The sequence below is a fragment of the Notolabrus celidotus genome, chromosome 15 (genome assembly GCF_009762535.1).
Source record: "Notolabrus celidotus isolate fNotCel1 chromosome 15, fNotCel1.pri, whole genome shotgun sequence".
Lineage (NCBI taxonomy): Eukaryota > Metazoa > Chordata > Actinopteri > Labriformes > Labridae > Notolabrus > Notolabrus celidotus.
This window is the reverse complement of record NC_048286.1, coordinates 12,633,920-12,647,138: the sequence shown is the minus strand read 5'-3', so window position 1 is coordinate 12,647,138 and position 13,219 is coordinate 12,633,920. Positions and strand designations below refer to the sequence as shown.

Below are 13,219 nucleotides of genomic sequence, written 5' to 3'. Positions count from 1 at the left end.
ACTTGCAAGAGATTGATAAAACTTGCTTTTGTGTTCAGAACTGAAGAGGTGATTGTTTTAGCTGGCATAAAACATAACAAAGAGGGAAAGTAAGCTAATATAAAACCATCAAAAATACCACTTCAGTCTCTCAAACTAAAACTGTTTAACTTGTGTATTTCACACAAACGTTGAAGGGAAATATATTCAGTGGGAGAAAAAAAAACTCAATTTTGGACAAACCAAAACCAGTTATTAAAATAAGTTACATTTAAATGTCCATGGTTTTACTGGCAGGAGACATACTGGTATTGCATCTGCAAAAAGCTTTTTGCCATAACGAATATCATTTTTAAAATTCAGAATATCTGACAACTGAAGGTTAAAAGCCTTTTGAAGCCAAAGCTGGGAAGTGAAGTAGAAACGCAGGAGAGAGGAATTAGCAGATAAGAAAAAAGAGAAGATGGGAATTATAGAAAGTTAGCAGGTCAAAAGAAGAAGAAGGCAGCCAGGAGTTGAGGGAGGAAGTGATGTGTTAGAAACAAGAGGACGGACTCAGAGTGTAGGGTACACAGGCAGTTGTTGAGGAGCAATATCAGGCATGGGTGCTTTTTAAGACAGCATGAACTGCATGAATCAGAGCGTTGCGACAAATGAAACTTGTTCATTCAGAACACACATACACAGTCCTTTATATCACTGCAGGTATGAATATCAATGCCACTGTCAACCTCTGGGTTTAAGCCAGGCTTTATGTGGAACAAATCTTGCTGTTTGTGTGGCCTGCACTCCATTTGTTGTTGCATTAGATATAAATCTCTCTGCACATTTGCCCTTGTATTGCCTCTCAGCGGTAATACAACATTACCACTCTGTCTCAAAGTTCTGATCTCATGCTTTATTTAAACTGAAACACACTGTAAATCCTTGTCTTTTTCCCACCTGGTGCCAGAGAAGTTCACAGCTCCCGAGGTTGAACAATTTGTTTCTCTGTCTGACCAGTTGTTCTTTCCACTGAGGTCGTTCAGTAACAGCCAGGAGGTCTGTGTTTGTTTGTTTGTGGGCAACACTGTTTGCAATGTGCTGTGTTTGGAGGAATTATACTGACTATAAAAAGCCCTGAGAGCGCTGTGTAAAGGAATGCAGTGGGTGATCAAACACCATTAGCCAGCAGTAAAAGTCTAATAAGCATCTTTTGGTATAAATAGGTAGTTTCACAGACTCAAATTAGGTACACCAACACTCATTTCTCTACAAGAGAAAGGTTTTATGTTTAAGGAAATGTCTATCTATATACAATAACTATCTGCCATAAATACAATAAGGTTGAAGTTAAGGGTCCCTGTAGTCATTCTCTCTTTCAATATCAGGTTTAAAGTGCACTTCAAGAAACAACACAAAGCAAAATAGTCTGAGGGAGAGGGATCACATCACAAACTGTATTTACAGCTTCCCATGAAGCTGTGCATACAGTATGTGCTACAGTTACTGCACTGCTTTATTCCATAGATTTTTACAGCAATATTACATTTCCAGGAGTTTTCTTATGCATATTACCCAAGATGAGGATGTATACATTGCATATCATTTTTTAAATTAGTTATGTGTTGGTGCTTTTTTGCCATTAATACAACAGCTGAAGAGCGATAGGAAATGTGGGGAGGAGAGAGTGGGGGATGACTTTGAGCAAAAGGCGATGGCCATGAGTTGAACTAGCGACTGCTGCGGCCAGGGCTAAAGCCTCTATATATGTAATGCATGCATCAAGCACTGGCTTACCTAGTAGTATATGTATTAATAGTTGAAACTATACCTGCCAACACACCTGTTTCCCTGGCTTTCTCCCATATTCCATATAACCCTCAGGATTTGCACAGCCCTCCAACATACAGATGACCCAGTTATTTATACCCATGCTAAAACAAGAGAGCAAGCTGCTGTCAAACCCTCTGAAGTATATATTTTTTCTTTTGATATTTAAGTTTTTGTTGAACTTTTCAAAGGCTTGGTACACTTGTACATGTACTCATGCCTTCATACATGCATACCTGCAAACGCATACATACCTCACCTGCTTCTTCATACATCATATAGACATGTTGCTGAGGTATACAGTATTGGGATTCACTTGGGGGAAGCAAAACAAAACAAGAAAACCAGAATCTAAGTGGGGGTCATTATCTACCTTTATGTAGTCCCAAAACTTGTTGTTGTTTAACTCTTACTGTGAGCAAAACTGTTGGCATTTACTTTTCTATCAAGAGAAGTTATACATATTAACATATCATGATCATTAAAAGAGAGGTCATAAAAACCCTTGAGTATTTTAAGTTTCTGGGCGTAATTATTTCTTTTTATTTCTATTTCAAGAAACAAATAAAAAATGTCCCTAGAAATGTAAGAATTTTTGAATGATGAATTTCAGACATATTGGAGCTTCAGTTACCTTTAGTTGTAGCTAAGTTCTTTATGCGCTCTATGATCTTTTCTCATCATTCATACTGTGTCACAAGCTGGTCCCAGGCAGGATTGACGACTCTTAAACCATCATTAAACCATCCATACACACAGATACTTATGGTTTGTATTTTTGTCGGAGGATACTAAAGCTGCCAGGCAGTCCATGAATCACGATACACTTTCAAAATCCACAAGTACATGAAATTTTAATTCAAATGCCTCTCTCCATGCGACCTGGTGAATCAAGGCGTGCATGTACAACTACACTCATAATTGTGATGCTTTATGGGTCGCATGTTTTTTGTTCTTTGTGTGTTTGTATTTTTTGATTGTGATGATACAAGGATTTTTTTGCAGGTTCTGGTAATAGACATTAGCTTGAGCCTAAGCTTTCTTAACAGCCACATTTTAATATTATATATTAAAAAATATATATATATATTATATATTTCTATAATTCTCTAAGCTAAATGAATAATCACTTGTTTGAAAAAAACATATTAAAGATAATGAAAATGATAATTATTTTCCGCTCTCCTTCATCTCTTGTTTGAACTTCACATTGCACTCCCTCTTCTTATCTTATTTCTTAGTTTGTTTATTTTTCCTCCATTCTGCCTATTTTTTCTCTCGTCTCTCTCTCTTTGTCTCTGTCTGTTGTTGCTTCCCTCCTCCCCCCTAATAGATATTGTACCTGTGTGTTTTGCAGGATCACTCTGAATGGGATGAAGGTGTCCAGGCCAGACGTTCGAATCGGCCGCTACAGAATGATTAAACACGAGAGAGACAAACACAACGAGCCCAACCCACAGAGGTACTGCATCATTGTCTGAACTCGTTCGGCTGCTTCACATATGAATCGATCGATCTGCTTTTGTCTCATAGCTACACAGCCCAGATCTTTCTATCCAGCTTTTCATCTCTGCATGAGAGACTGATGATTATGTAGCTCTGCAGAGGGCACATGATCGATAAGAAATCCTGGTAATTAGTGTTAGCTACAGGGTCTTATACTGGAACATGAGCAACATGGGCAATTTATGGGGAAGTAATGGTCCATCATGACGTGTCTCTCCTTTTTTCCCCCATACTGTCTCATCCTTAATTTTGTCATGTTCTGCTGGAATTACATGCTAAAGATATCATCACCTTTAACCAGTGATGGTTTCATAGGAAGCTCTTTCTCTGATTTTGAAAGCAATTTCTTGTCTTACACTCATAAAGAGCACATTCACTCCTGACAGCTGTTTGCTCAACAACACTAGAAGCAAGAAGAAAAACTTTGAGAGCATTTTGGTTTTATGAGACAAAATCAGAATGTTGTATAGAATAAAAACCCATACAGTAAAAGTTTTTAAAACCTGCTAAAATAAAAGATAAAGCATCTAGTTTGTTCTGACCTTTAACTTTCAATTTTAATGTGATCATGGAGAAGTTTGCACATCAGTGACAGTAGCAGTGACATCACTTTTGGGTTTAGTTAGCTTAGTTAGCTTACAGGTGCAACACAGCAACCCTCTGATCACATCCAAAAAAGAAGTGTACATAGCATCAGGTCATCAGCTGTTGGCTTATGGACCATTGCTTTATTTTTGAAGTCATCTTGGATTTTCCTGTAATTTTGTAAAAAACAGTTACGTAGCTCCTGTTTTGACTCTTCTTATCTATAGTTGGCCATCATTTAACAAATTAAAATAATTTATTTAGAAGACTTGAAACAATTTATACAATCCTAGCAGCAAACTCGGGTATTGAAAATTAAGTCAATGTTGAAGGGCAAAAAAAAAAGCAGTTCCTAGAGTGTCCACTTGAGGCTGGCTCCAAAAGCCATGAAAACACCATTAGGTTCTGTATTGAGATGCTAATTTTTACAGCATAATAAAACATGTTTTATTATGCTGAGAGAGAGAAAGAGTGATATGATTGAACAATGACTGAATGGATGAATGAAAATGAAGCAGCCTTCCTGGTTGAACTTACGCTTAGCTTCATTTGTTCAAGTACTCCTTAACATGCCTCGACTCTATTGACATTCAGACAACACTCAACATTACACATTATTAAGCTTTTTCATGACTGATTCATCAGGGTTCCCACGCGTCCTGGAAAACCTGGAAAACAGTTGACCAGTTTTCCAGTACTGGAAAACACCTGGAAAATGGGAGAAAAAGTTAAATGTCCTGGAAAATCACATATAGTCCTGGAAAATTATTCCAACATGGCTGCGTTTGACCTGACCCGACTAACAAAACACATCCCCATTCATTGAAAGTTGAGTGCACGCTGTGCTGGAAAAGACAGTGACACTGCACAACTTTTTTCACATCTTTTCTCCTTCACTTCATAATCATGCATTCACAGAAAACGGGGGTATATTGTTTATGTTTTATGGTACATTTGGCTCAATTACCGTACTCCAGCTCAGTTGTTCTCAAAGTGGGGTCCTGGGACCCCTGGGGGTCTGCAAACCATAGCCTGGGGGGTCCGTGAAATAATTTGAATAAATTTCTAATAAATCATAAAATTGTGCTGTGTCATTACAAAACAGCATACACCATTGTTATGATACCATTTGGTGGCTCGAAGGGATATGTGAGTCTTGCTACTGTTAATTTTCTGAAAGCGTTTAAGATCAATTACTTGAAAAGTATAAATGCTGTCATGTTGAGTCCACAAGGAATGAAATGACCCTCTGTTTTAAAGAATACAAGTGGTATTTACTTGATTCAAATTGAAGTGTTATCTGTTTATCACTATGGTACAGGTCTGAAGTATTTACATTGATACGTTTTACAATACAAATAGTTCCAAGGGAAACTAAGAGTGCAAATGGTAGTAAGCATGTGTTTTAGTGATGGGAAGTTCGGCTCTTTTCAGAGAGCCGGCTCTTTTGACTCAGCCCCCAAAGAAGAGTCGGCTCTTTCGACTCCCGAACGGCTCTTAATTTAGGATCTTTTGTAGCCGTATATTTTACCTTAACTTTGCAAAAAATAATGGTTTGTGTTGAAAACCCTTTTACGTACGGTGTTTTTATAAGAAGCCTTATAATTGTCCAATTGTGTGCATTTATTCTGTTACAAAATCATTCTCACCCTGATCCTAGGGTTAGGGTTTTGATTAGGGTTAGGGTTGTGATTAGGGTTAGGGTTAGGGTTAGGGTTGTGTTTAGGGTTAGGGTTAGGGTTGTGATTAGGGTTAGGGTTAGGGTTAGGGTTGTGTTTAGGGTTAGGGTTAGGGTTGTGATTAGGGTTAGGGTTAGGGTTAGGGTTATGATTAGGGTTAGGGTTAGGGTTGTGATTAGGGTTAGGGTTGGGGTTAGGGTTAGGGTTGTGATTAGGGTTAGGGTTAGGGTTGTGATTAGGGTTAGGGTTAGGGGTTAGGGTTAGGGTTAGGGTTATGATTAGGGTTAGGGTTAGGGGTTAGGGTTATGGTAAGGGTTAGGGTTGTGGTTAGGGTTAGGGTTAGGGTTAGGGTTGTGATTAGGGTTAGGGTTGTGTTTAGGGTTAGGGTTAGGGTTGTGATTAGGGTTAGGGTAAGGGTTAGGGTTGTGATTAGGGTTAGGGTAAGGGTTAGGGTTGTGATTAGGGTTAGGGTTAGGGTTGTGATTAGGGTTAGGGTAAGGGTTAGGGTTGTGATTAGGGTTAGGGTAAGGGTTGTGATTAGGGTTAGGGTTAGGATTAGGGTTAGGGTTAGGATTAGGGTTAGGGTTGTGATTAGGGTTAGGGTTGTGATTAGGGTTAGGGTTGTGATTAGGGTTAGGGTTGTGATTAGGGTTGGGGTTAGGGTTGTGATTAGGGTTAGGGTTGTGATTAGGGTTAGGGTTAGGGTTGTGATTAGGGTTAGGGTTGTGTTTAGGGTTAGGGTTAGGGTTGTGATTAGGGTTAGGGTTGTGATTAGGATTAGGGTTGTGTTTAGGGTTAGAGTTAGGGTTGTGATTAGGGTTAGGGTTAGGGTTGTGATTAGGGTTAGGGTTGTGTTTAGGGTTAGGGTTAGGGTTGTGATTAGGGTTGGGGTTAGGGTTGTTGTTAGGGTTAGGGTTGAGAATAGGGTTATGATTAGGGTTAGGGTTAGGGTTGTGATTAGGGTTAGGGTTGTGTTAAGGGTTAGGGTTGTGATTAGGGTAAGGGTAAGGGTTAGGGTTGTGATTAGGGTTGTGATTAGGGTTAGGGCAAGGGTTGTGATTAGGGTTAGGGTAAGGGTTAGGGTTGGGATTAGGGTTAGGGTTGTGATTAGGGTTCTGATTAGGGTTAGGGCAAGGGTTGTGATTAGGGTTAGGGTAAGGGTTAGGGTTGTGATTAGGGTTAGGGTTGTGATTAGGGTTCTGATTAGGGTTAGGGCAAGGGTTGTGATTAGGGTTAGGGTAAGGGTTAGGGTTGTGATTGGGGTTGTGATTAGGGTTAGGGTTGTGATTAGGGTTAGGGTTGTGATTAGGGTTAGGGTTAGGATTAGGATTAGGGTTAGGGTTGTGATTAGGGTTAGGGTTGTGTTTAGGGGTGGGATTACGGTTATGGTTGTGATTAGGGTTATGGTTAGGGTTAGGGTTAGGGTTAGGATTAGGGTTAGGGTTGTGATTAGGGTAAGGGTAAGGGTTAGGGTTGTGATTAGGGTTGTGATTAGGGTTAGGGCAAGGGTTGTGATTAGGGTTAGGGTAAGGGTTAGGGTTGGGATTAGGGTTAGGGTTGTGATTAGGGTTCTGATTAGGGTTAGGGCAAGGGTTGTGATTAGGGTTAGGGTAAGGGTTAGGGTTGTGATTAGGGTTAGGGTTGTGATTAGGGTTGTGATTAGGGTTCTGATTAGGGTTAGGGCAAGGGTTGTGGTTAGGGTAAGGGTTAGGGTTGTGATTGGGGTTGTGATTAGGGTTAGGGTTGTGATTAGGGTTAGGGTTGTGATTAGGGTTAGGGTTGTGATTAGGGTTAGGGTTAGGATTAGGGTTAGGGTTGTGATTAGGGTTAGGGTTGTGTTTAGGGGTGGGATTACGGTTATGGTTGTGATTAGGGTTATGGTTAGGGTTAGGGTTAGGATTAGGGTTAGGGTTGTGATTAGGGTTAGGGTTTGGGTTATGATTAGGGTTAGGGGTTAGGGTTAGGGTTGTGTTTAGGGTTAGGGTTAGGGTTGTGATCAGGGTTAGGGTTGTGATTAGGGTTAGGATTAGGGTTGTGATTAGGGTTAGGATTAGGGTTGTGATTAGGGTTAGGGTTAGGGTTGTGATTAGGGTTAGGGTTAGGATTAGGGTTGTGATCAGGGTTAGGGTTAGGATTAGGGTTAGGGTTAGGATTAGGGTTAGGGTTGTGATTGGGGTTAGGGTTGTGATTAGGGTTAGGGTTAGGGTTGTGATTAGGGTTAGGATTAGGGTTGTGATTAGGGTTAGGGTTAGGATTAGGGTTAGGGTTAGGATTAGGGTTAGGGTTCGGGTTAGGGTTGTGATTAGGGTTAGGGTTAGGGTTGAGAATAGGGTTAGGGTTCGGGTTAGGGTTAGGGTTAGGGTTAGGGTTGTGATTAGGGTTAGGATTAGGGTTGTGATTAGGGTTAGGGTTAGGATTAGGGTTAGGGTTAGGGTTGTGATTAGGGTTAGGGTTAGGGTTGAGAATAGGGTTAGGGTTAGGGTTGTGATTAGGGTTAGGGTTGTGATTAGGGTTAGGGTTAGGGTTAGGGTTGTGATTAGGGTTAGGATTAGGGTTGTGATTAGGGTTAGGGTTAGGATTAGGGTTAGGGTTAGGATTAGGATTAGGGTTAGGGTTGTGATTAGGGTTAGGGTTAGGGTTAGGGTTGTGATTAGGGTTAGGATTAGGGTTGTGATTAGGGTTAGGGTTAGGATTAGGGTTAGGGTTAGGATTAGGGTTAGGGTTAGGGTTGTGATTAGGGTTAGGGTTAAGATTAGGATTAGGGTTAGGTTCAGAACCAGAACTAAACTTAAGCATACAGAACCAGAACCAAACTCATGCAAACAGAACCAGAATCAAACTCAACCAGAACCGAACCAGAACCGAAACAGAACCAAACCAGAACCCTACCGGAACTGAACCAGAACCGGACCAGAACTGAACCATAACCAAACCAGAACCGAACCAGAACCGAACCGAACCAGAACCGTACCAGAACCGAACCAGAACCGAACCAGACTTGAACCAGAACCGAACCAGAACCGAACCAGAACCGAACCAGAACCGAACCAGAACTGAACCAGAACCGAACCAGAACCAAACTCAAGCAAACATAACCAGAACCAACTCAGGTAAACAGAAACAGAACCAACTCAAGCAAACAGAACCAGAACCAAACTCAAGCAAACATTATTAATGTCCTCAGGTTGGCATTGAGAAAAATCTGATGGCTCAGCTTGGATGGGCAGATCCTATTTCTCCTCTCAGTGAGTATTTGCCCGGTCTTCAAGAAGACTCTCTGAAGGAACAGATGTAGCCAGGATACACAGCCTCCCCTCCATCACCTGTATCCTATATCCTCACATATGATTGGCCGCATGGCCGCCATGCTGACCAATCAAAACAAAGTTCTGCTGTGAGCAGAGCTGGGGCTGAGCACTGTGAGAGCTAAGCAGGGAAAGGATTAAACTGGGAGCCGGCTCTCTCTTGATGCGAGCTGGCTCTTCTGATTCACTATAAAGCATCGGCTCTTAGAGCCGCAGCTTTTGATCATGACACATCACTACTGTGCTTAATCTGTGTTACAATTATGAGGGGGCCTTGGACAATTTTCTCACCTGTAAGGGGTCCCTGGCTCCAAAAAGTTTGAGATCCCCTGCTCTAGCTAGTAGGAGTGCAAACTCCCGATAGTGAAAACAAACGGAACAAACAGAGCGACACGGCTGCACAGAAACTCCACGTTGTAGACATCGCTGATCATAATAGACATCGCCATGCAGGAAGACAGTTTACATTTTTTTAAATCTCTGAGAGATCTTCAAATACAGAGTGCGTCTTTACACCGGTGCAATTTTTTCAGAGTTTACGGTAACGCAATTAAAAAACGTGACATTTACTTTGTTTTATATCGACCACATAGCAGGATGAATATCATGATTAAGCAGGTATATTGTGAGTTTGAGTTGAGAAACATTTGCGGCCATTTTTGTCATTCAGATCTATTTAGGTCATTAATGCACTGATCCTCTGATAATTATTATTATTTAATTATTTCAGTAAGGCAGCTTCCTGATTCCTTTGCTGGTTCTTTTGTTTTTTTCTTAGCTCATTTTATATTTTTTGAGAAAAGAGAAAGCTGAGATGTTGCCCATCATTGTTACTTGGTTGCACTAATAAAGTGAAGTGCTGTACAGCTGTGGTTGCATTATTCTATGATCAATTTGCCATAATTTTTAAGTATGTAAGAGATGATTTCATTGATAGCCATAGACTACATGTCTTTCAATGTAGACTTCCACTGAGAGGAACATATTAAACTATTTAGGAACTAAATTAGGAACTAAATTTAGACTGTCATACCAGCTTGATCATCAATGAAAATGTCCTCGAAATGTCCTGGAAAATGATCTCTGGAAAAGAGTGGGAACCCTGTTCATTCAGCTGAGTGCTGAATTATAGTTACTGCACATTTAATTTCCCATGTTTCATTGTTTCCTCTTCACCGTAAGGGAGTTTTCTGAGTGAAATATCTTTAATCTCTTACTTCTAATCTTTAATTTTCATTTAAGCCAGATACTGAAAGTATAGCATAAAAGATCCCCCGTGTGTAGCATCATGTCAGCTCCCTAGGTTGCTTAAACCTCCCGAAATAACAAGTGCTTAGGCGAGTAAGGGAGTCGATTACTTGGGTAATGTTTATGTTTGAGGAGTAACTGACCTGAGGGGAGGAACATGTTTCCTTTTACTGATTAAACATTTTCACTTATAACAGGATATTGAAAGATTTATGCAAGATAAAATCAAAATGCAGGAATAAATGAGGGTATGTTAAATAAAATATTTGCATTTCATAGATACCACAGCAATTTTGTGGTCCTCACAGTATTCATTTTACTAATATGAATAATATAAATGGACTGAAACTTCTCAGTATGCAGTCATCGTTTGCTGTAATTCCAGCGAAGTTTTGCAGCTTTACGTGCAGAAAAAGTATCTGATGAGTAAGAAAAATATCAGAACAACAACGCTCTAAAGAGTGGAATATTTTAAGAGGCCCAGGAATTTTTTTCAATAAACAAGACTTTGCTGTTCAGAGATCCAGCCCAGGGGCTTAAATGTGCTTTAGACTACACCAGTCCAAACAGCTTTTCAGAAAAATGTATAAAAATGCATCCTCCCAGTAAACGTGTTATTTTATGGTTTGATGAATGAGACCCAATATGCAGAGATGAGCCCTTCTAGACACATTAATCACCAGGAGTATAGCACCTCACATTAAGCTGCTTAAATGTGGATTATCACTGTTTATTCTCCTCTAAGAGCCCCCGTTTTCATGCCCGAATAGGCTGGCCAACGATGCCTCATAACAGAAAAATCGATAGCCGCTGCAGCCAGGGCAGAGTGAAGATGTAGTGTTCCCTCTGCTAAATTGTTTTAGTTTTAGTGACGTTCTCTATTTGAAAGGGTTTGGACATTCAGACGTCATGATCCGCAGACGAGGTCTGGCTCAGCTGTGGCTTCTAAATTGGTTTAAAAAGATTAAAAATACAGACAACGACGTTTGAAATACACGAGACAGTCAGTCAAACCCTCACATGATCTTAACCCTGCACATGACCACTGAGCATGTGTTCATTCATATAAATATTTGCTTCAACTAAGATTTGTTTAAACTTTATGGCAGTGTTACGGTATTTACCAGATTGAGACACCTTGAGATTTATTTCAATATATATATGAAACTTGACACTTTTGAGAATTTGGTTTGAAGTGTTTCTGAATTTTTTATTTCACAAAAGGAATACAAAAAAACTCAATAGTTTCAGCACTTTTCAATAGCGACGAAACTTGATCAGATATCTTGAATACATGATGTGCTGTAATCACACATGCACAAAACTCCAGAAAGTCTCTCTACCTTTTTTAGGTTTGCTGCATTTGTTAATGCAAACAGACAAAATGTTCTCATTGCACATTTTCTGCCAGCACCCTTGTAAAAATGACTTGTAAAAATTACTGCAATACATTTCAGTGAGCTCTGTGAGAATGAAGCAGCAGAGTCAGGAAAATTCCCCATGAGTGAGACAGTTAAATCATGCGACTGGTGAGCAACCAGTGTGGTCATAGCTGCTTCAAACTGTTCTCTGCTCTCCAGTTTGTCTTTTCCACTCATTTGTTCATGAGGCCAATTCACACGTAGCATTGATATAAAATGCAAACACTGATATCATAGTGTCAGTATGTGTCCTGCTTTGCCCACCATCTTGGATATGTTGTTAGCATTACATGATGACTATGGCCACTTCCCTTTTATGCCATGTCCTGTCTCCTGAGACTCCCTCTCATCTGTCACATTAACTGGATAAGGAATGGACAGAACAACAGCCATCCTTTGGGAAGCCAACATTATGGAGCTTCCCACTGCTGCAGCATAGGTCTTAAAGCCTGCTTCCTCCATTAAATCAGATGGAACATGAGTCAAATTATGAAAGGAAAATACATTTTAAAAATTTTTTTTCTCAAACATTCTTGAAAAAAGACATTATTCTACTTCCGGGCTTATATTGAGTCTAACGAGACATTCATAACTAGAAATAAACAGAAACACCTGCTTAGTTTAGTTTTTGCAGTGCAGCCAGATCGCTTTTCTCCATGCCATAGCTCCACCAGCTCAACGTGATCACACAAGTTGAAGCCATATTTTGGCTGCTTATCTAACGATGCATGGATGCGAAGGCCCATTATCTGTTTGATATACAGTTGCTGGTTTGAATGTCACGCTGTGAGAGACATGTGAATAACAACTTTGAAGAATATCCAAAGCAGGCTGTTTTGAATTTTTTCTAAATTTTAACGTCTTCTGATTTCTAATAAAGAAAGGAAGACTCTTAAAATGCATCATGTAGCTTGGCCTTTAAGATTAAAAATTTAGTCTCAACATTTGTACTACTAATGTAAGTAATGAATGCTTTTAAATGGTCAGGATATACATTTCTTAATCATTATTATATTGAAAGAAAATTGTGCATACATCTTTAATTATACTTTATAACGTACACATGATCTGACACAGCACGCTCCTCTCCATGCTCACAGAAATAAAACCCAACTGCAGGTTTGACAGAAAGGCAAATTAGCCTTAAGTGAAGCTTTTGACATCAGCTGAAAAGAGAGCAACATTTACCTTTTACCTGCAAAAAGCACACGCAGAGCCTCACAAAGACCTTACACCTGTGTGTGAAAGGAAGGTGAAAGAAAAAACTTTTTAAATTGCTGGAGGAAAAAAAATCATTTTCACCTCCTGATGTTGTATTTATACATTTTTCATTGAGCTTTTGTTTGTGCCCTTATTCACCTGTAAAAGTAAAATCCATCTCCAACACATGTCTAGGAGTGAGGGCAAATTAGCCAAAGTGGAGGCTCAGGCATCCACTTTGGCTAATTTGCCAAAGACATAAAAAGAAGTTACCCGTAAAGAGCTCCTGTTGAAATGGATAAATGTCAGAAATCCATCCAGCAGTGGTTTATTTTTTAAAATAACTGTCTGTACAGTATAATGGCTGTAATAAATTAAATTTGAAGATGTCTAGAATAACCAGGCCTGTGTAATGTGTCATCCATCATTGTTTTGAGTGTGTATGGGTGTGTGGGTTGAGCAGATAAGATGCAACGATCCCTCA

General features: G+C 39.8%; 1 protein-coding gene across 3 annotated transcripts in view; it reads left to right on the top strand.

Moving 5' to 3' along the window:
• b4galt2 (UDP-Gal:betaGlcNAc beta 1,4- galactosyltransferase, polypeptide 2) overlaps positions 1 to 13,219 on the top strand; it is a 221,180-nt gene that overhangs the window by 196,734 nt on the left and 11,227 nt on the right. For all 3 annotated transcript variants that reach the window (XM_034703800.1, XM_034703802.1, XM_034703801.1), the window contains one exon: positions 3,149 to 3,253. In XM_034703800.1, coding sequence (XP_034559691.1) covers positions 3,149 to 3,253 — 105 coding nt within the window. The remainder of the gene's footprint in view (positions 1 to 3,148; positions 3,254 to 13,219) is intronic.